This window comes from Anguilla anguilla, chromosome 9 (genome assembly GCF_013347855.1).
Source record: "Anguilla anguilla isolate fAngAng1 chromosome 9, fAngAng1.pri, whole genome shotgun sequence".
Classification (NCBI taxonomy): domain Eukaryota; kingdom Metazoa; phylum Chordata; class Actinopteri; order Anguilliformes; family Anguillidae; genus Anguilla; species Anguilla anguilla.
This window is the reverse complement of record NC_049209.1, coordinates 19422097-19444486: the sequence shown is the minus strand read 5'-3', so window position 1 is coordinate 19444486 and position 22390 is coordinate 19422097. Positions and strand designations below refer to the sequence as shown.

Below are 22390 nucleotides of genomic sequence, written 5' to 3'. Positions count from 1 at the left end.
GCCAGTTCTAACTGTGACCAGGCTGGCGGGACCCACCTGACGTAGGAAACATAGGAGCTCCACTGAAGGTACTTAGGAATGGTGTCAAAGTTGACGAAGAATCCAGAGAACAGGAGCACGGGGATGGCAGTGACGGGCCCCACAAACGTGGCCACCTACGGGACGCGGGCAGAACGACATGAAGACAGACAGATCAGCACCCACATCAATACGGATATCAAACACAAAGTGGGAGCGAACGAGGAGGACTGACTCATTCTGCAAAAGAAGCCTTCTACTGCTGAACTGAGTCAACCCTGGGGATGACCAAAAGTTTAACAACTTTTAAACCAATTATGATAAGACAGTGGTCCAGAAACATTGTGTTCACTTATTGCATTCACCCTTCAATATTTGTATTCACTGATTCACAGTTTAACTAATTTATCATTGACAATACACTATACCTTATGTTTCCTATCTTAAGCAAATAATTAATAGATAATTTAATTCCAGTATTGCTTTTGATCTAAGTCTTGTAAAAGATATGTTACAAAGCTCCGTTGTTGCCATAAATGGTAATGCTGTTGTTAGCTCATGTAATATAAGAACACACTGCTGTTGTAATAAGCACACTATTGTAATGGACGTTGTCATGATCTTGTTTTAGTGTGACACATAATAGTAAAACGTGTTGTCGTTGTAATGCTATGTAAGTAGAGTACAGCACAATTATTAGCACGTTAATGTTGTAACGCTACTGTAATGGGACCCTGCTCACACCCGTCAGGTGCACCGTATGTACCTGGAGGGAAGTGGAAGCCGCCCCGATCAGGAGGCCCAGGGACTGAGCCACCAGGGCGGTGGAGGTGGACAGTGCCATGAAGAGCAGGTACCTTCCCGCCTCAGGGGGCTGTTCTGTCATCCAGTACACAATGCTGCAGTACATGATGGGACAGATAACCTGGGGAGGGCGTGAAGAGAGAGCGGAGCACACAGTTCACCAGGGGGCACTGTAGAGCTAAACCATTCGTCTGGACCCCTGAGGCCTGGATAACGATCACGCTTTCTCTCACTACATCATAACCCGGTTCATATCAGCTTAAAGATTTTTAAGAATCAGTTAAAGATAATCCGTTAAAAGCGAGACCACAAAATTGTGTTTTGATTGAGATTTAATTGATGAGACTGATTCTGCCATTCAAACAGAGTCTGGAAGTCTGTTCCAGAGACCAGAGGCTCTGACAGCAAAAGCCACATTACCTTTCCATTTCAACTCAGACTTTGGAACAGACGTTAGAGCTCTGCCCTCGGACCTAAGGCTGTGTGACTGCAGGTAGGGGACTAAAAGCTCAGATTTACAAGAAGGGGCTAGACCCAGGCTTTGTATGTTATCAATAAAGTTTTAAATCAAGAAATTTAACACCAAGCCAGTGTAAATCTACAGGAGTAATGTGCTCAAATTTTGGTTCTAGTTAAAAGCCTTGCAATTGCACTTTGGACTAACTGGAGGCATATAAGGGCCTTCTGGTTTAGTATGGAATGTAGGGAATTGCAATAGTCCAATCTAGAGGTGATGAAAGCATGAAACACCTTTTCCAAATCTGGGACTGTGAAAAAAGTTCTAATCTTAGAAATGACCTGGAGCCAACAGAAACAAGATTTAACAACTGCTCGCGCTTCCTCCCTCAAATGTAAAAGCAGAGTCAAAAATAACACCAGGATTTCAGACAGATGGTTTAATTACAGAGCCCAAGTAACTAAGGTTGCTCACGAGGCTCATCACCAACATCAGCAGAACCACACAAGAGCCCAGACCCCTAGGACTGCTCAAGCCTCCCCGAGAGGTGCTTCGAACCAAAAAGGCACCTCGGTTTTATGTTGAAGAAAGTTTTGAGACATTGAGTTTTTGATCAGTCAAACAGTCAAATAAAAGTCAGCCTGCTAAAATCATTGGGATTTATGGGCAGACACAACTGTGTATCATCAGCATAACAATGAAATGTCACGTCGATGAATGATGTGTCCCGAAGGAAAACGCAAATGGAGAACAAAATTTGCCCCAGAACACAGCCATGAGGCAATTTATTTGCAAACAGCCTTTGAATAACAAATTACACTAGACCTGTTAGATTTCTACCAGAAAGGGAGGATGTGAACCACTCAAGTGCAGACCCGGAGACGCCTATCCATTTATCATACCTTATACACTGATGACTGCATGACAGCCAAAATGCATTCATGTCAGTCAGCATGTTCGGTGAGTAAACTGAGGTTCATTGAGTCTCCACTTTTGCCTCATCACAGCCAATCACACACACGGTAGTAATATAGTCTCGCTCACCTGGAAGGGAATGTCTGCTGTGGTTTTGGCTAGGTAGTAGGCCTTCAGGCTGTACCAGTAATTCAGGTGTTCCCTCAGAAACACTGACATCTCTAGAGGGACTGTAGGACACAGAGAAACCCACAAAGGCCAGGCAATCATAAAACAGGCTAGCAAAAACTATGAAGCTTAAAATATCATGCCATCTTGCTGTCTCACAAGAAGATACAGTTCACTTCTACAGTGATAAGGAGTCACAAGGAGTATAAAACTTGTTATGAAATACAATATCTACAATATGTCATATTCATACATCTATAACTTCTTCATTTAGAAGTTGACTTGGTGGCCTTTGTGATATTCGCTATTTAGAAAAGTTATCCTTATGTCTTTTTTTGAATCTTTATAAACTGTAATATAGCACCAGAAACTCCTGACACCAGTTAAAAAACACCTCTTAGACCACTGTGTCCCCAACCCTATCCAAAAAGGGATAGTGTGGGTATAAGACTCAGTTATGTTCAATTATGATTTTCATTAATAACAATGATTAGTTGACAGTTGAATCAGGTGTTTTAAAAAGAGGATAGAACAAAAGCCTGCACCCATACGTGCCCAACTCTGGTATGAATAAAAAACAGAGAAGGAACACAGCAGCTGACCGTCTGTAGATAATAGGTGCTCTAAGAAGCACGTTTGGTTAAACACCATGATCATAAGTACAGAAGCCAACACATCATTCACATCTTCAATCCCCTTCCCTCTGCTTACAGGTGAGGACAGTGGGCATCAGGGCAGCAAACATGAGGAAGAGCATGGAGAAGAAGAGGAAGCCAGTGTTGTTGAAGGCTTTGTTGGCATCATTCCCAATGTTGAGGTACAGCAGGCCAATCAACACCCCGATACAGATGTGTGACATCACTCTGAGATGCGTCAACACCTGGAAACCAGAGAGACCGAACACACACACGCACACACACACAGTCACAGTGGAGCCTTTTTATTTCATTAATCTGTCATCTATTCATTATTTCATCAATTTATTCATTCATTCAACAGTGCAGGCATTGTTCTCACAAATATTTTCAGATTTTCTGAACAAACTTTAATTTCATTTCATTGAATTCTAGGTACAGCTGCACAGCTCTCTGAGAGTCTATACTGGTGGGACACAGTTGGCCTCACCCACACCGGGGCAGGGTGGCTTTAAGTTGTTCGGGGTGGAGTTCTCTGGGTTGCCACTACATTATTTTCCCCACCGATATGTCATGCACCCACAAGCAACCAGCTGTCCTCAGTGAGAGGTCAGTGAGACACCTCTCCTCCAAGTACCGCTAGTTCTCCTGTAGTACTGTGTGGACTGTAGGAGGGAGGGTATCAGAAGGGTGCGTACACTTCAGCTCCAAGACAGTTAGTACATCATTGCTGGCATACCGTGTCCCTGCATATGGAGATGAAGGTCCTCTTAAACAGGATGCAGAACTGGGTGAAGGTGCTGGTGGCAAAGGTATGTTTCTCAATAAGCCCATAATCCTGTACACACAGACAGACAGGAACAGAGATTTTTTAAAACTACAATAAATGAAGTGCAGTACTATTAGAGTACTATTGATCATCCTACATTAATTGAAGCATCCTAAAATGTTGACTGTGTTTGAGAGATAGATGACAGTTCTGAGTCTTTCTTTCTCTTGCTCTTGCTTTCTTGATCTATTCAATTACATTTTTTCTAAGCAGGTTTTTGGTTTTGCTTCAATACAGCACTAGGGGGCGTTGGTTTCCATTATATTTTCACACAGAGATCAAAGCACATCAGGCAGTTTCGACTTCACTGGGCAATAAACTGCAGTGAGAATCTATGTAGCTTTCTAGTGTGTGAGCACATTTTTGTCACGTGTGCAAATGTGTGTGTGTGTATGTAAGTGTACATGTGTGTGTGTGTGTGTGTGTGCGTGTGTGTGTGTGTGTGCGCGTGTGTGTGTCTACATGTGAATGTTCCAGGGTGGCACTCACGCTGTGGGGCTGTGATGGACAGGAAGAGGCGGGGTCATTCTTGTCGCTGGAGTTCTTCTTGGACTCGAGAGCACACATGCCCCCCTGCACGGCCTCAAACAGGGTAGGGTTCAGGTCTCCATACTCACCGGACGCCACCTCAATGACTGTGGAGGAAGCAAGGAGAGCAGTACATCACATTACAGCACATTACATTCATTTAGCAGACACTCCTATACAGATAAACTTACAAAGCAAAGTACAGGAGCTACGGAAAAAAAACAGTTAACACTTTTAGAGCCAGTAATCCAGCATACGCACATACACATACAGGTACACACACACACACACACACACACACACATACAAACACACACACACACATACACACACACGCTGCAGAAACTCACTGAAATCAGCAGGGTTGTGGTAAGTGGGACAGTGCAGACCCAGGTTCTTCAGGTAAGGGATCAGGCATGGGACAGTCCCCTTATAGATGCACTGGCCCTGGCTCAGGATGTATAGCTGCCATGGAACACAAGGAGCATGGCGAGACTCACACAATGTACCCCACACTTCCCAAGAGGCTGTTTAATATCCAGCACCATTAGTCCTGCTCACCAGCTGCATGCCAGGCATGAAAACACATATTCTGACAACAGTGCACTAAACTCAGAGAGTACATGTAGAAAAAGCCAAGTCATTACAAGTGGTGGATGATTCGCCCGCTCACCCAACATGCAGTCACCATTTCTCTTTAGGTTCAGTCAGTGTTGTGTGTAATCTTATGGGACAATCTCAAGGAACTATCCTTAATCCTAATCATATTCCAGTTTCCAACAAGTAAGGCAACTGTGAAACCATAAACATTTATCTAAAGTAGATAAATAGTATAGTCATCACCAGCCACCTGAAAGAAGCATGCTTGACATACAGCTAATAAGCTAGGCCTCAAAGTGGTCACAACGATACAATAGACATCTGTACACAAAGGCCTGTAACTTAATCAAGCAAATCAATCATTTGATAATGATTGATACAAACACAGTCATGGAATGTAGTCTAAAGAAACCAGCCTAAATCCTGGTGAAGTTCTATTCCTGTAGTTCCCAACCCTGTTCCTGGAGATTTACCATCCTGTAGGTTTTCATTTCAACCGTAATTTGGCAAACCTGATTCTACAAAAATAGCATGCCCTTGGCTGGATTTGAACCTGAACCACCTGGTGGTTCTGACTACACCCTCACACCGCAAAACCAGCACACTCCTTCAGTCATTGGGCCTCCCTGACCTCCTGGTGCCCCTTGACCAGAGGAAGATGAGGCAGGATGGTATTTCACCTTGTCGAACATCTCGAAAAGTTTGGCGCTAGGCTGGTGGATGGTGCAGATGATGGTCCTCCCACCCAGGGCCAAAGACTTCATGAGGGAGACCACCTGGAAGCAGGAGGCACTGTCCAGGCCACTGCCGCGCGCCAGCACAAAGACACAGAGGACAGGAGACACTGTCAGCGGACGCATACAGGCCCCACTCGGTGGAAAAGTGGTAGGGCGTAAAAGCAGGCGAGAGTTCGTTATATGGAAACGTCATGCGAAACGCTCCCAGCACAGCTAGCCTTGCGCTCAGGGGCAAAGCCAGGTGACAATGCAGTTTGACAAAGGGTTTCAGTTTCGCACCTGGTGGGCTCGTCGAAAAACATGACGGGCGGGTTGTTGACCAGCTCCTGAGCGATGGCAAGGCGCTTGCACTGGCCCCCCGACAGAGAGATGGTTCGAGTGTGAGCACATTCCTGGAGTCCCAGGGCTGTGAGAATCTCATCAACCTGGAAAACAGGCACACACACATACACAAGCACACACCAACACATGTATTACCCACATTTAGAAACACTGGTGATGGTCTCTCATTAATTAATGACATATTTGCACTGTGCTTCTTCACAGATGGCTGAGCTGACTGGTACTGTGACTGTGTGCTCTCCACTCACCAGCTCCTTCTTCACATCTATGTTCTCACTCAGCTTCAGGTTTGCAGAGACCTGAACAAACAGAGGACACCCCATCAGCACACTTAACCGAGTTAACTTACACCGGAGTAACAATTTCTGCTCCCATCAATCAGCCAGCTGCCATTGTTTTCCCACCAGATCAATGATTAAATTACAGCCGACCAGTTGTAACAACTTCAGTTTCATAAGGCTTGAAAAAGAAAGGTGAACAGAAAAGAGGCAGTAGCTTTAGTCACCAGTAGAGGGCAGTGCCTTTCTTGCCGGGCAGTGCCTCCCAGTGATTATCTGGCATGCTTTTGCGCTTTTGCTTCTGTTCCATTTTAATTTAAATATGCTTCCTTGGCATTCATCAAAAGCCACAGCACAGCCAGCATTTAAACAACTAATCAGAATGCACGGTGCTACCAGAAAATGTTGGCCATTTAAGTGAGGTAGCTTGATCTTACCCAAGATCTTACCCCTGCTCAGAACAGCACCCACCCATCTGAAATCAAAACATTCCAATAGGGCTGGGATCTATTACCAGAACAGCACGGCTGTACATGTCCTTGTATTTACTCCTAAACTTAGCGGTCACAAGGCTGACTGACCACTTCCATACAGTATTTTTTGGAGGTAAGAGCTCCAAGTGAAACTGCACACTGAACCCCACTCCCCTCAGCGGGTGTGACTTTTGACCTCACCATCATGGCCTCCCGCGTTGTGAGGTGCGGCAGCAGCATGTCATCCTGCATGATGTAGCAGGACATCTTCCGGAAAGTGCGGAGTTCCCGGGGCTTCCCATTCACCAGGATCTGGCCCTTCATCCCCGTCTCCCTGTCCCAAGGGAAAGAGTGCCAGTCGGCCCGTAATTCTGCCCCTCCCCTGACACAGCACTACCCTTTACAAAATCAATGATTTTGTACTGGGTTTCCATAGTGACTGTGCTCACATTCCACCTCCATATCACATCCCCTCCTTTTTAACTGTCATCTGTCAACTCTTTTCTTTTCTCCCTCTCTTGCCCTAATCACCCCCTCACCTTTTTTTCTGGCCTCCTACCAACAAATCCACCCAGCTAACCAGCTATGGTAGCCTATTTTTGCAGTGACCTTCACCCTTCAATCACCTATTGTCACTGACAACAAGAAAAAAAGATTTGACAGCCTGGGTAACAAGATAATTCAGTCCAGGATTCTGTCCAGAAATGTCAGAGGTTTGCCTGAGGTTTACTGTGTAATACAAACTGAAGAAGAGAAATATTCAGATAGCATTCTCTCTCTCTCTCTCTCTCCCTCCCCCCCTCTCTCTTTCTCTCTCTCTCACCTGTATCCTGCCAGTATGTTCATCAGAGTAGATTTTCCAGCTCCAGAGGGCCCCATGATGCCAATCAGCTCCCGGCTGCAGAACTTCCCTGACAGACACTTCAGCAAGGCCTTATAGCCTGTGAACGGAGGGCATGCAATGATATACCATACTGATACCATACAGTTTTCCATACCTGTCAGGACACAAAACTCAGTACAAACCCAAGGACAGCAATTCACCACTGTGCAGCAATGCATAATATACTGGGCAAACAGATTTCTTGTGCATTAATCTTTAGCATTTTTCATGAAATATAATAACTGTGTTACCTAAACACAAAATAATTATTTCAGTTTATCATTTTGTTCAGGCCAAAAATAAAAGGTGATGGGTTACATTTGTTTCCATCTGATATGACGAATACTAAGTGCTGATGTACATGCAAGCCTTCTCATTAATCTTTCAAATACAGATGGCAAAATATAGAAACATGATTGAAAAAAGTATTTCAGATAAATGTAATTAAGATATATTCTAGACACGTCCCTGTTTTTCTGAGTGCCTGCCACTCTGAAACCACAAGTTTTGAGAGACACACAAAGCCACATTCCATGGTCATGCAAGCGAAAGATGTACACTGCCTGCAAATTTTAACCACACGACATTTCAGAAAGAGAGAATGAGAAGCGGGGGGTGGAGAGACAGAGATGGAGTAGTGGTGATCAATATAAAAAGATGAATTGTTATCTCCAACGCACTACAAGGGGAGGCTAACGGCTGAACATTAGACAGCATTAGAGGCTTGCCTGTCTATTAACCTTCCTCTACACTTTGCCTACACAGCGTTTTTAAACATGCCGTCATTAAGGCTGTGGAGAACTGCAAACTTACATTCAGCTGATCACTTTGTGCGCGCACAAGCGGCTTCTGGCGTGCTCTTATTTCAAAATGTATTTGCCAGCATTAAGCTGAGCAATATGACCACGTGCACACCCAGGCCCAAGATGCAATGCTGGTCATCCACGGTTCCTGGGGGCTCAGGTTGCGTAATTACAGCAGACGCTTCCTCAGCTGTCTGTGTCAACCTGCCAACCCCCATTTGCAGCCATTATACAGCATACAGGAGAATAACAAGCCCAGGCCCCTTATACAAACCCTGGGTGCAGCAAGCTGGTGTCCTGTTGTACATTATGAGCCCCACCGCAGGTTTTTGTGATGCTGAGGCTAGGTTTGCAACCCGGCTATATATACATACTAGTACTCGTGATATATATGCACCTGATGGTGGTGCAACTCAAGGCAAAGTCCCAATCTGCAATGGATGTATGTATGTATGTATGTATGTATGTATGTATATGTATATGTATATTTGTACATTCATTTAGTCGGTGTTCTAATCCAGTGTAGTTTACAAGAACACAAGTGCTTTCCCCTCATTTATGAGTCATTTTGTATTCCCAGACCAGTGAGTATATGCAACATCACTAAAGCAATCAAAGCAAACTAATTATACAAACCAAAAACCAAAATACAAATCTGATTATATCAAGAAGAACCCTAAGAAGAAAATCAAAAAATATTTTAAAAATGTAATAAATAAATACATTACATTACAGGCAGTTAGTAGACACTCTAATCCAGAGCGACCAACACAACTTTTTATATTTACATTGCATCCATTTTTACAGCGGGATATATACTGGAACAATGCAAGTTAAGTACTTTGCTCAAGGGTGCAATGGCAGTGTCTTATCCACGAATCGAACCTGTGACCGTTACAAGACCAGTTCCTTACCCATTATACGACCCTGCTGACTTTACCATGAACTATGCAACGGGTATGAGTGTTACAGGGAGACATGTGACCAGAGTGTAGGGGTCGAAGATTGATTGGAGGTATGGCGGAGCTGTTGCATTAACTGCCTTACAGGCTAGTACCAAGGCTTTAAATTTAATGCAAGTGGTAACAGACAGCCAATGAGGTGAGACGAGGAGGAATGTGACATGAGCACACTTGGGAATACAGTAGTAAGTCTTCCAGCTGCATTCTGTATTAGCTGCATGGATTAAGTGGCAAATAATACTAAACATACGCTCTTATGGTTTATAATGTTAATTAATTATTTTGGCTCTGTGTACAACAATTTTTTATTTGTAATCAAACAAGTGGTTAAAATGCAGTTTAATTAAAGGGTATTTTTATACATACATACAAATTTCACCATACTTGACCACACTTTTTACATATAGCCCGCCATTTCATGGCAACATAATGCGTATTAGTCAGGTATCTTCAGTTGCTTCCTTAGTGCAGGTATAATTCAGTTTTTAAAATTCGTATAGCTCTTTTTTTACAAAGAACTGTCACAACGATGCTGTACAGAGTAACAAGGCAGGAGACAAAGCAAAAAGAGCAAACAGAGCAAACACCAGACCGACTGTAACCCCCAAAATAGCAAGTACATTAGGTAAAAATTCCCAGTGGGGCGAAAACCTGGCTATAGAGGGGGAGCCCATCCTCCACTGGCCAGCCTGGTGTAAGGTAGATTGATTTTATCCCTGTGCGTCCAGTACAAGGATATTAAATTGTGTAGGTCGGGGCAACAGGTATCATTGGACACCCCTGCCGGTGGCCTTAGAATGGTCCAATTGAGGAAATTTCATCAATATGAAAGGGAAAGCATTATGGGAGACAAAGTTACTGCCCATCAGCTGGACCCTTCTGAATGTGCACTGAATGCTGCACCTGGAAATCTTAAGCTTCTTTGCAATTTCTTGCTGGGAATAACCTTTCCATAATATGCTTACTTAGCTCTGAACATCTGTGCATAACTCCTTCTTCTTTGCCATATTTAAATACGATTTCAGTCAATTTAACTAACCCCCCCCCCACCTCCCTCCCACCCCTCCACCTCCCACTTTGCAAAATGATTGGATAGACTTTCAATAATTTGTATAACTGTAATTAAAGTCAAATGAGGCAATTTTGAGGGAAGTCATGTCTATGTTTATGTCTATGATTGATTTTAAGTAAAACTCATCTTCATTCTTTCATGTTATTGTAGGCAGAACTTGAAAAAAATGTTTGTGCTTTGGTTTGTTATTCAATAAACACTCATAAATTAACTGAATTCTACTCTACCTAAATTTTTTTTTAAAACACAGACGGCTTAATAATTTTGGCCTCTGCTGTATATTTTAATGCTGTTTTGTATTTGATAGTACTATATGCAAAATCTCTTTTACTACCGCCCTTTGACACACTGATCTTGGGGCACATCGCAGTTTGCATACAAAACATCTGGAGGGCAAATCATCACCTAAAGCTCAACAGGGGCAAAACTGTAATGCTGTGCTTTCTAGCCAAGTCCTCCCCCTTGCTTTAGTGCTCTCGCACCCTGGTGGGCACCACAGTGTCACCCTCTTCATCTAAGAATATTGGAGTGGTACTGGACAAAAAATGTCCTTCTGTGAGAAAATCACAGCCATGTGTTGAATGCGAAAATTCTTCCTGTACAACATCCCTTTCTCACCGCCTGCTCCACAAAGATCTTAGTCCAGGTGGTGGTCAACTCCCAACTACTGTTACTCAGTCCTAGCTGGCCTCTCTGCCTCCACCAACAGAATAGTGCAGCGCATCCAGAATGCTGCCTGCTTGTCTGATCTACAACCTCCCAGGCTCAGGCATGTCACTCCCCTTCTTATCTCCCTCCACTGGACACCTATATCAGCTCTCATCAAACTGCATAAAAACACTGGTGCTGGCCTATCTTGCAGCTAAAGGGACAGCTCCGTTATATCTTCGAAAGATCATCAGACTCTCTCCTGTCTGCTCTGGCCCCCTGGTGGTGGAATGAGCTTCCCACTGCAATCTGATGCAGACTGAACATCCAATTTTTTAGACTGCAGCTGGACCCCTTTATCCAACCTTTCTTTCTATCTTTGAATTTGCTTTTGGGAAAATGTTGTAGTATAGCTGTGTAAGGTCGGTTATCTGTCTTGTGGTGTTTTCTTTTGCTGCTATGTGTATGTACATATAAAATACTATATTATATATAAGATTAGATGCAAAAATGTAAGTTGGCATTGTAAGTAGCTCTGAATAAAAATGAATGAGGGCATATTTAGTCATATATTTTGTCATATTTTCTGAGGTGGGCCTTTCCATATTTGAAAAGACCCACCCCCTACCCACAGGTCCCTATTGCTGCAAGAAGAAAGAGACGCAAGCAGGAATGCTGGTGTAGGTATGAATCACTTCAATGATGTCAGCAGTTCACCCGGCAGGAAAGATTTATTACCCCTGTGCACTATTCCTGTTTCTAGAGTGACCAAACACTCCCAGTGAGCACTGCAACATCATCACTGCACTCAGACATACCACCAGGACCACACCCACCATTAATCACCATGGAGACAACATACTCCGCGTTCCTTCCTCACTCAAGATAAGGCTTGTTTCTTGATAAAGATATTCAAGAGTTAAGTAGTTCCATTGTGAGACTGAAAATTTTTTTGATGTAAATTATGCAAAAGTAAGATGTTTTGGAACTGAGGTGAATCGTTAACCAAGTGGCTCCTCCCATTTCCTGCCCTCCACTAGCTCTGCCACTTTCCCAAATCACCCTTAGCCAATCAAATCCTTCCACCTCTCAGCAGTTTGCATTAAAGGAGCAAGTGATAATGTCACTCACTACCGTATTCATTTACTACACTCATTTTTTGTGAAACTCGAGCTCCCAATTGTTTCATTTAATTTTTCACAGACAGATTCTATGAGGTGCCTGCCATGGCATAGATATGCTGAAGGAAAAATCAATCAGCTTTGGAATAAAAGACAAAAGACAAATTGAACAAACCACACGTGTTGCAAACGTTTGGATATTATCTCACCTTTTTCGGCTGTAATTCGGTGGCTAAATGAGAGGTGAATCTCTACCCTGCATGACTCCACTCCCCTTCAGGCCATTTTTGGGGCGAGCTTCCCATGCCTGTCCTACACCCCTGTGTTTCTAACAAGCCTTCTCAAATCTAATGGCTCTGTCTGTATTTCTGCCAGGAACTGGAAGCTTACCCCCAGGCCGGGAGGCCAAACGTCCTGCTGGTTACCTTTCAATTAGGTGCTGATTTACACCTGGAACACCTGGTGACTTCAAGCAAAGGCTTCAATTAGAGAAATACCGAGACAGATTCAGCTCAGAAACGGCACACGCCTGACCTAATGATTCCACCTACAGTCTCCCGTGGACCCATTAGCATTGACCTGTTTATTTTATTTACATAGCAGGAGAAAGAGTGTACCCTGCTCAGAATAAGCGGGTATAGATAATGGATGGAGAAAGAGTGTGCAACACCCAGCTAGATTATACAGCAGTGTGTAGACAGGGTGATGGCACAAATATTTGCACCAGAATACCCCCCCCCCCCACACACAAGCGCAGTTGGTGATGGAGGTGTTCATTTAGTGGACTAAAATGGTGCCTGACTGGGTGGTTAGCCTGAGTGTGTGCCAGATGGAAAATTTGGCCCAGACACCAAGGAAGCCCCTTCTTTCTTTCAATGAGTGATTGCCCGGAAAATACCTGTTATATAATTATTCTAAATTTGTAAGATTTAATACGTACATTTGAGACTCAGGAAAGACACTGTGTTTTCCAAGCAGAAGTCCCTCCACACAGACAGATGGAAGCTGGTAGTCTTTGACCTACGCCCACAATCCCTCCGATATCCTGCCATGTTTCTGCTTGCCGTGATTTTGAGCATGTTCTAAGAGCCAAACAGAGAATAGCACTAACACTCTCATACCCCAATAATTGCTGAGACCTCAATATTCGTTTTTTTCCACTTACGAAGACCCTCTCAAGCTGCATTTTAAGCACTGCGTAATTAACACCACCCAGAAGAATTTATTCTGCATTGCAGATGGCTCCTCTTCTTTTTCCCACCCAAACTGCATCGCTACTTTGTCCCATTACCTCACAGACAATAAGATCAAATAAAAAAACACAAAAGAACGGCTATAAAATGGTGTCTTTCCCCGCGCTTCAAGCACGCAGAACACTCTGACGCACGTGCGCCTGCAAAAGGACCATGTGTGCAGTCGTGCCTGTGTTCAGCGGCACACGAGGCCGCGGGGACGGCAGCTACAGCTCCAGCAAGCCGCCGCGCCGCACAGCAGCCACGGCGGCCGAGGCCCCTCCTATCCATTAAGCCCTTTTTCCTGTGCGTTTCATTTTATCTGCTCCATTATTGATGACCTCAGCCATCTCCTCCTCGCATTTCCTGGCAGTCCGCAGGCTGCGCCGGCCTTGAGAGTCGGTAGGCCCCCGACCCGCTTCGTTACCGGCCCAAGGCCAGCTCCCCCTGTACGCTCCGCCCAGCCTCCCATCGCCTCCCTCAGGCTATAAATGGGATATTTTAGAATCCAATGACAGGTTGAACATAACCGCCCACGAGCGGTACACGGGAAGGCAAACACACCAAGGAAAATGCACTTGTCTGGCATTCTAACTTTGCACAGTAGCTGGGGTGCAGAACCTCCCAGTCCACATGCTGTCGCTAATGTAATCATATCAGGACATGACTATGTCCAGGCTTGAAATCCATAGTACTATGATAAAAAAAATGTCCTTGACTTATCACCCCAATCCATCAGCCACTGTCACACTGAAATGAAATGTTGCACCCTTTTTCACAGGAAATTATTTTCTGCAATCATTGGTAGGTGTCCAGGGTGTGTGGATAAATGGTCAAAGGGTTCACCTTCAGAAATGTGAAGGACACAAGTGTTTAAGCTCAAACCCACGTGTCCAGTACGTATCACAAATAGTTTACAATACAGAAAGTTGAATGGAAAAGCAATAATCAATACTTCCTTATAAATAACCTCCAATCTGGTCCTGGAGTGAGTCCTGTCCTGTCCACAGAAAGCACTTCTCAGCGGCTCATCTGCTAACCTTGTGGCCCCGCAGCAGACATTCCAGGTTCAGGCATAGGCTACGCCATTAGTCAACTATAACGGGAAGTCTGCAGTGACAGGATATAATTAGTTTTGTCCTACTGGGGATAGGGTGGATTTAAGTCATCCAGGACTCTTCAGGTTGCTGCCGCTTAGCAGCTTTGATGTTAATGCAGCCTAGACAGATAATAGTCTCAATGCACAAAACACCCACAGGCTAGCTCACCAGTTGTCCTCTGTGAGAGAAATGCCTCTCCTCCAATCTGCACTATTTTGCTAGTTTTACTTCAGACTTGCATTCGACTGCATTGTAAAACTGCTCACATTTCAACTGTAGTGGCCCTTACACAGGCGCAAGTAGCCCAGCAATGATTCAAAAATGAATTTGAATCACAGAAGCAGTGATGCATAAAGAATGATTCCAAATTGGGCAGAGAAAGGGAATAAAATGTGTTTACAACTTTTGAAGGGCAGTCTGCCAAGTGTCAGTGTCTTTTTCCACATGTTGACTGCTTAAGAAAACGTAAAAGCATTTCCGCTAAACAATAACTTAGGAGATATAATGTGCAGTAAACTCCCGCATATACACCTCCAATGTAATCAACTTGCCGGATATTTTAACAACCTCATTTAAATCTTAATGTCAAGACTGACAACCTGGCAAAGACTGTGGTTCCACTTTGACACAAGTAGTACATTAACGGTACGTCTATACTTGTGCTCTTGGGCAAGCTACAGCTACTAGACCTCTCCCACCATATGAAATTGATTGTCTATGTTCACCACAGTCTAAAAACCAGAACAAATGTGAACAAAATGGTTTGTTGAATTAATACATCTTTGCATATTCACACTTTAATAGAATAAGCAGAACTGCTGTGCTTAATTAAATTTTTTGCGGGTTTCCACCTCCTCCCTTTTCCCAATGAGGGTGGTTACGCAGAGGTTCTCTGTATTTTTAAAAGTTCAATGTCTATATTATAATGTATGCATATGAAAGTGTCAGTAATTAAATTCATGAACTGTAATGTATGTTTTGACATACAGTTGTTGTTTACAGTTGTGTACAAAAACAGCACATATTTGAGCAGATCTTTTTAAAAGGAAATGCTTGTTTCCCCAATAGCACCAACTAATCCCAGGCGAAGACAAGATATGATCTCAAGATCTGCACTTTCAAATGGGACACACCTGCACCTCTTGAACACAAGCGATAGAGATGCATTAATGCCACGTGTGAGGGAAAGGCATTACCAGTCTGAGTTCTATTGATGGCAGCACTAAGCGCAGTTCGATATCTACAAACCTAAAGACTGGACCATTTGGCCCGGCCTGTCTCTTCCTCTGGCAGATTGATCTTCCTTCTGAATTCAACATACATTTATGGATTACCATCAGTACAGTGACCTTTCCTGATCTGAAAGGGAAGGTTCAATCTGTGTTACAGTACAATGGGGTCTTAAACACCATTGCATGACCTCCACTCGGAGGATTTAAAGGGTATTTACACTGTACTCCTGTACCATCACCCACCTCACCCATAGTGGTCAAAGCCCTTAATTCAGGCACTGATCTATACTGTACTCATAATGTTATGAGCAGAGCACACCGTCACTGACTCCCCAAGAATCTGATTGCAATCCGTACGTCCCTCATAATCTTGTAGTGTTGGAATAGGATGAAGAGCGACTTCAAGCTTTCATAGTCCACTTGCTTTTCTGACCTTCTATTGCTTTTAACTACAGATGCATCAGACATGATGTTCATCCTCCACAAGCACACAGATTGGCTTTGTCTCTTTGGTGGCAGTAGAGACGGTCAGTGGCTGGGGAGCATGAATGAAAGATCTGACCCCTGGTAACTGTCCAATGTGGATCTGCTGTGCTGAGGCAGTGCCTCTAGTCTGCTGCTTGCTTGCCTTCAGGCACGGAGGCCACAGAAGGGTTAACAAGAGCACGTGCCACCAAGCTGTCAAGGTGACCTCGAAGACCAGAGACAGAGAGGGCTCCGCTCGCAAACAGGGGGACTCTCACACTACGATCAAAAAGCCTGCTTCTAAATTTAAGAGAGAGGGAGGGAGGGAGAGAGAGAGGGAATAAACAAATGATGAACGATGGGGAGCATCGGAATATGACGAAAGGAAAGAGGGAGCAATAGAGAGAAGTGGTTTTAGCACTGAGGAGGGGGAGAGATTCAGCCAGATGGCTCCCTTCACCATTCTGTTTTTTCCTTTAAGTAGACAGGAGCGGGTCTGTTTTTTTCCATTTTGCAGATGAAAGGAAGCTGAGCTTATGAGCTCTCATCCTCAGAGGTCCACAGTCCACCCACCTGCATAGCCCCCACTGGAGCAGGAAGCAGCAGCTCAGGCACTCTGGAGAAAGTGCCGATGAAACGCAATCCTGCCATGACTAAAGTCTGCCGAGTGAACGCACTCCACAGCTTCTCACCTCGCCTCAGCACTGATGTGTTAGCTGGAGGTGAGGGAGGTGATGATGTAATGTTTCCCTGGAACAAGCCTCTGGTTGTGGCTCAAGGTTATGATGTCACAAAGCAAAACAGGTGCAGAAGCAAAGAGGGTGGGGTTGCAAGGGGTTACTCTAAGTCAGAGTAAAAATGAGGTACACAAGCAGACACTTAATCTTCAAAACAAGAAGTAGCAAATGTGAATTTTCAGATGAAAAACAAGGTATATATCAACATCAGAACAAATGACAGAAATTGGAAAAATGTGTATTAAAATTTATATGCAAGATATACTGTATATAAATATAAAACTGACACAATTGGCCAGATTTACTAAGTATTTTGCGAAAAATCAGAAACAAGCATCTTGTGTACCAAACAAGTGCATGGGGCTGGAAGTACAGTATGTATGTCATGTATGTTAGAGGTGGGCGATATAAATAATATAAATGGTATACTGGTAGAAATAATGTGCCACGAAATGCATTTGGCTATATCATCCATACCAGCAGAGAATAGATTTTGATAGTTATATTAGAAATTTTTTTTGCAGAAAACAGGGCTCGACAATGAGGAGTTTCTGCTGGTCCAGGGCTACAATGAGATTGGTTTGGGCCAGTTGATTGATATGTCACTTGCCCAATCGGGTGAGCATCCAAAGCAAATCTTATCTGGGGGAAAGAGAAAGTTGTTTTTTTTACCATCCTGGAAACTATGCTACAACTTGATCATTTCTGTACTGATGCTTGCTTATCAATAATGAACAACACAGCTTGATTATCAATATTTGTACCAACGCTTTCTTATAAATAACTAATAGTTGTGTTCAGTGGTCACATTAATGCAGAATTCTGCATTTACACAGAGACAAAGAGCTAGAACACAGGGAAAAATTAATGTTGCATTTTATAAATGCAGATATTCCAAGGCCTTTTTTTACAAGGGGCAATGACCCAGACTTGAACCACAACAAAATAATCACTCCTGTTTCTTTCAGCTAATCTTTCGGTCTCACATCTGTGTTGTTTATTAATTACAATATTTAAACTCTTGTTGGTACCATAGCGAGGTCCAAAGAGAAAGCACATAAGATGAAAAGTCGAAAATGAGACGTCATGCTTTAGCAAGCTTGCTGAACATGAGTAAATTAAAACATAAATCACTCCTTGGGTTTTAATATATATATATATATATATATATATATATATATATATATATATATATATATATATATATATATATATTAACCTGTGTGGTAAGAATTCTTTCTGATCAGAACTTTTTTTCATCCCATCCTGCTTCTGTTAGCCTACAAGTGTCACAATAAAATTATGAATACCATAGATTTATTTTGTTATTAGTGTTATTCTGAGTTGGCACATTAGGGTAAAAATAGTTATTTTTATCAGAACGCAGTGAATTGATGAAAAAAAAATGCAGATATTGAAATGTCCTAGAGAGCAAAGATGCAGCATTTCATTGGCTAGCGTGACCACTGCGTCCTTTCTCTACTGAAACCTGCTTATCAATAACTAACATTACAGCTTTATCGTACACTACATGACCAATCTGGAGATCCCTTGGTCTGGGGCTGTTTTACATAGTTTGGGTTAGGCCCCTTAGTTCCACTGAAGGAAAATCTTAATGCTACAGCAAACAATCACATTGCAGACAATTCTGTGCTTGCCCAACCATTTTTGTCAATGGCCCTTTCCTGTTTCAGCATGGCAATACCCCCAGAAACGCAGCAAGGTCCATATAGAAATGTTTTTTTGAGAACAGTGTGGAACAACTTGACTGGCCTGCACAGGCCTGACCTCAACCCCATCCAACACCTTTGGGATCAATTGGTAAGCTAATTGAGCTAGGCCTAATCATCTAATCAGTGCCCGACCTCACAATCTTATTCCAAAACCAAGGGCATTAATATGGAGTTGGCACTTCTGGGAAGACTTTCCGCTAGATTTTGGAACATGGCTGCAGGGATTCGCTTTCATTCAGCCGCGAACAGCATTACTGAGGTCAGGCACTGACGTTGGGCAATTAGGCCTGGTTCACAGCCGGCATTCCAATTCAAAGGTGTTCAATGGGGCTGAGGTCAGGGCTCTGTGCAGGCCAGTCAAGTTCTTCCACACCAAACTTGGCAAACCATTTCTTCATGGACCTTGGTTTGTGCACGGTGGCATTGTGATGCTAAAATAGAAAAGCACCTTCCACAAACTGTTGATAAAAAGTTGGAAGCACACAATTCTCATTGAAAGTCATTGCATGCTGTAGCACTAAGATTTCCCTTCACTGACACTGAGGGGCCATGCCCGAACCATGAAAAACAGCCCCAGACCATTATTCCTCCTCCACCAAACTTTACAATTGGCATTATGCATTCGGGCTGGAAGCGTTCTGGCATTCATCAAACCCAAGCTTGTCTTTCAGACTGGAGGATAGTAAAGCGTGATTCATCACTCCAGTGAACACATTTCCACTGCTCCAGAATCCAATGGCGGTGTGCTTTACACCACTCCAGCCAACGCTTGGCGCTGCGCATGGTGAAGCTTCCGAGGAACAGCTCCTGTCCTGATGTTCCACAGCTGGAATATCACAGTTTGTATTTTGTCCTGACCTATCCGTAGTGCTGGACAGCACCAGATGATACAGTACATCAATCTCCCCACATCCATTAAAGATATTCAACACACTGAACAGGTGTTTTTGAGCTGTGCATTTTAAGCTTTGCTTCTTATGTAAAATGTGATTAGTAGGCACTCCCATTCGCTGATTGCATAATTAGCAGTAGCCTGGGTAAATAAGATGTTAATTTCACACAGACTATGTCAACATACACTTGACAGGCCGCATTTTGTGCTGTAAGTTTTATGTACATACATCTGGCCCAATATATTGCATAATACTATATAATATAAAGCATGTCCAATAATATATGTATATAGTGTAATTACTGTATGAAAAATCACACAATTTCCATATTCTTAATATACAGTATCACACAATCATACGAGGCTTAGCAAAAAGTGCTGAACAAAGTGCGTTTTCTAGAAGCAATCCAAAAACAATAAAATACAGATAATATAAGTAAATATGAATAGGTGTTAATTATTCATAACATATTGTCTCATACTTTTATTGTGTAAACCTTGTATGCTGCTGTGAATGCACTATGTGAGGTCATAAAGAATAAAAAGATAAAATATATTATCAGTTAAATTGTTTTCAAAACTGGCCCCAAGAGGAAAATGTAATCTACTGAATAAAGCTGAATACTGTCAGGGATACTATTGAAAGAAAGACAGATATCATGATAGAGAGAGAGAGAAAATGGAAGAAAAGGCATCAAGCCCCTTTTTTAATTAAGACAACGAGTTTCAGATGACGTATGCACTTCACGAAGCGTTGCTGTAATACGGTGGGCAATAAATTACGTGGCACGTGCCTGTTCTGTCCAAAGCCTGCTCTGTCTCTGAGTCACAGCAGGGAAGGGTACAGCGCACTACACTGATGGTAAATAACTCAGAAAGGCTGCAGTTTGCAGGGTGGAGCAGAGATGGGGACCAAACAGAGGCTGAACCCAAGGTCAGTGTTGACAAGCTAGTTTGCCATCAGACCAGAGTCTTGGATGTTTTGATCATATTCAGAAAGGGGGGAACAAAAAACTAACAGGACATAAATAGGGTGCACAGCCCCACCACCCTCTCAGCGGCCCTATAATCTCATCATGCCTTCATTGCCCCATAGATATCATCCAAATCCACACATTTCATAAGTCATAGCGAGTGAGACAGACTGACAGACAGACACACATAACCTCTGAAAATGACATAATCTCTACACTGTAAACCTTATTTCCCAACAGCCTGCCCACAAAAATCAACTGCTGATGTATGCATGCTTTCATGTGTGTGTTTGTCTGTGTACGTGTATAGATCATGTAACATTCTTCAATATGGTTCATTTTAGTGCATGATGAGTATTTAGTAGCCTATATACATATAAACATGAATAAATATGTAAAAACAGTAAATATCGACATTTTCAATGTGTGTATTCTTTCTCTGCTACATATATATGTGTGTGTGTGTGTGTGTGTGTGTGTGTGTGTGTGCATGTATGTCTCTGTTTGGCTGAAAACCATATGAAAGCATATTCATGTCCTCATTTCAACTAAAAGTGCTTTATTAAAGATCACAAAGCTAGCCTTCTATACTTAGCTCACTTGCTCTGAGAGTGGGCAGTGCTGCCTGTTTCATCAACCCTTACTGCAGACACCCCCAAGAGAGCCAATCCCAAACTAACAGCACTTACAGTAGGGTTCTCGCAGGATGGGGGTGGGGGAGGATTAGGTAGAAGGAAATTTAAGGAGACGAGGAGAGAGGAGGACAGTGAAAAGAAAAGGAGAAAGTGAAAAACGGATGCCCTACCTCTCCTGCGCCAGCAGGGGCCCTCTCGGATGGAGTAGGAGAGCTCAGTGAACTCCAGGTCCACAGTGGAGCGTCGAGGGAGGTGGGAGAAGCGCTGCGCCTCTGTGATGTGATTCTCCACCTTCTTCAGGTGCGTCAGCAGGGGCGGCTCCGGTGCACCCCCATTGCGAACGGTCTCCTCCATGGAGATGCTGACAGATCCGGGTTCCATGGACTTCTCGGCCATACCAGCGTCCTCAAGAGAGGGGAGAGAGGGACAACTAATTTTGTTTTCTTCCTTCTTGGACGCTAAAACAGCTGAGAACAACCAAGTAAAGTTTTGGGGGATGCTACTGCAAAAAAAAAAAAAAAAGTAGAACTACACATTTGATCCTGTAAGCAGGACAATATCACCAGATAAATAGCCTGGATTCAAAGGAACTCTGTCTTTAGCACTGAACCTTTTAAAGAGTTCAAATATTTTTGGTTTTATTTAGATTTTTAAGCATGCTATGTTTTAAAAGTCACAAAAACACTTGCTAAAAGGTAAAGTTATGCAACTTTTTAAAAATCAAATATTGCTAAATGATCATAATAAATCTGTAGCTAACTGCAAAATTCAGAACCTCAGATCATGTTAATGTCCTCGGTTTTTACCAATCATTGGGCCTCATTCACGAAACGTGTACAATCACTGTGTGTAAGAACGTCTCCAAGAACATTTCGGCATTCATCTTTTTTTTAAATCTGTATTTGTTCATGGCTGTTTCCTTATGCAAATCACATGAACAGGATTGCAGATAAAATTTACAAACATTCAGCATTCATCATCTCATACTCCTGGGATATGCCCAAAAATAAAGGTCTGCACATGTGTCATGAATCTCATATTGTTTTTTCACAGGTGCATTTTTAATAACAAAATTAAGAATACTTTCAGAAAAGTTTTGTGAATGAGGCCCATTGTT

The 22390-nt window shown here is 43.0% G+C and overlaps 1 protein-coding gene across 1 annotated transcript in view; it reads right to left on the bottom strand.

Moving 5' to 3' along the window:
- Positions 1-22390, bottom strand: part of abcg4a (ATP-binding cassette, sub-family G (WHITE), member 4a) — a 37835-nt gene that overhangs the window by 8065 nt on the left and 7380 nt on the right. The window contains exons 2-14 of the mRNA XM_035434260.1: positions 21444-21678; positions 7608-7725; positions 6986-7118; positions 6282-6332; positions 5971-6116; positions 5635-5758; positions 4705-4819; positions 4316-4461; positions 3737-3835; positions 3074-3242; positions 2324-2424; positions 785-943; positions 37-155 (exon numbers count right to left, since the gene is read on the bottom strand). Of these exons, the coding sequence (XP_035290151.1) occupies positions 37-155; positions 785-943; positions 2324-2424; positions 3074-3242; positions 3737-3835; positions 4316-4461; positions 4705-4819; positions 5635-5758; positions 5971-6116; positions 6282-6332; positions 6986-7118; positions 7608-7725; positions 21444-21669 (1706 nt within the window). The 5' untranslated portion in view covers positions 21670-21678. The remainder of the gene's footprint in view (positions 1-36; positions 156-784; positions 944-2323; positions 2425-3073; positions 3243-3736; positions 3836-4315; positions 4462-4704; positions 4820-5634; positions 5759-5970; positions 6117-6281; positions 6333-6985; positions 7119-7607; positions 7726-21443; positions 21679-22390) is intronic.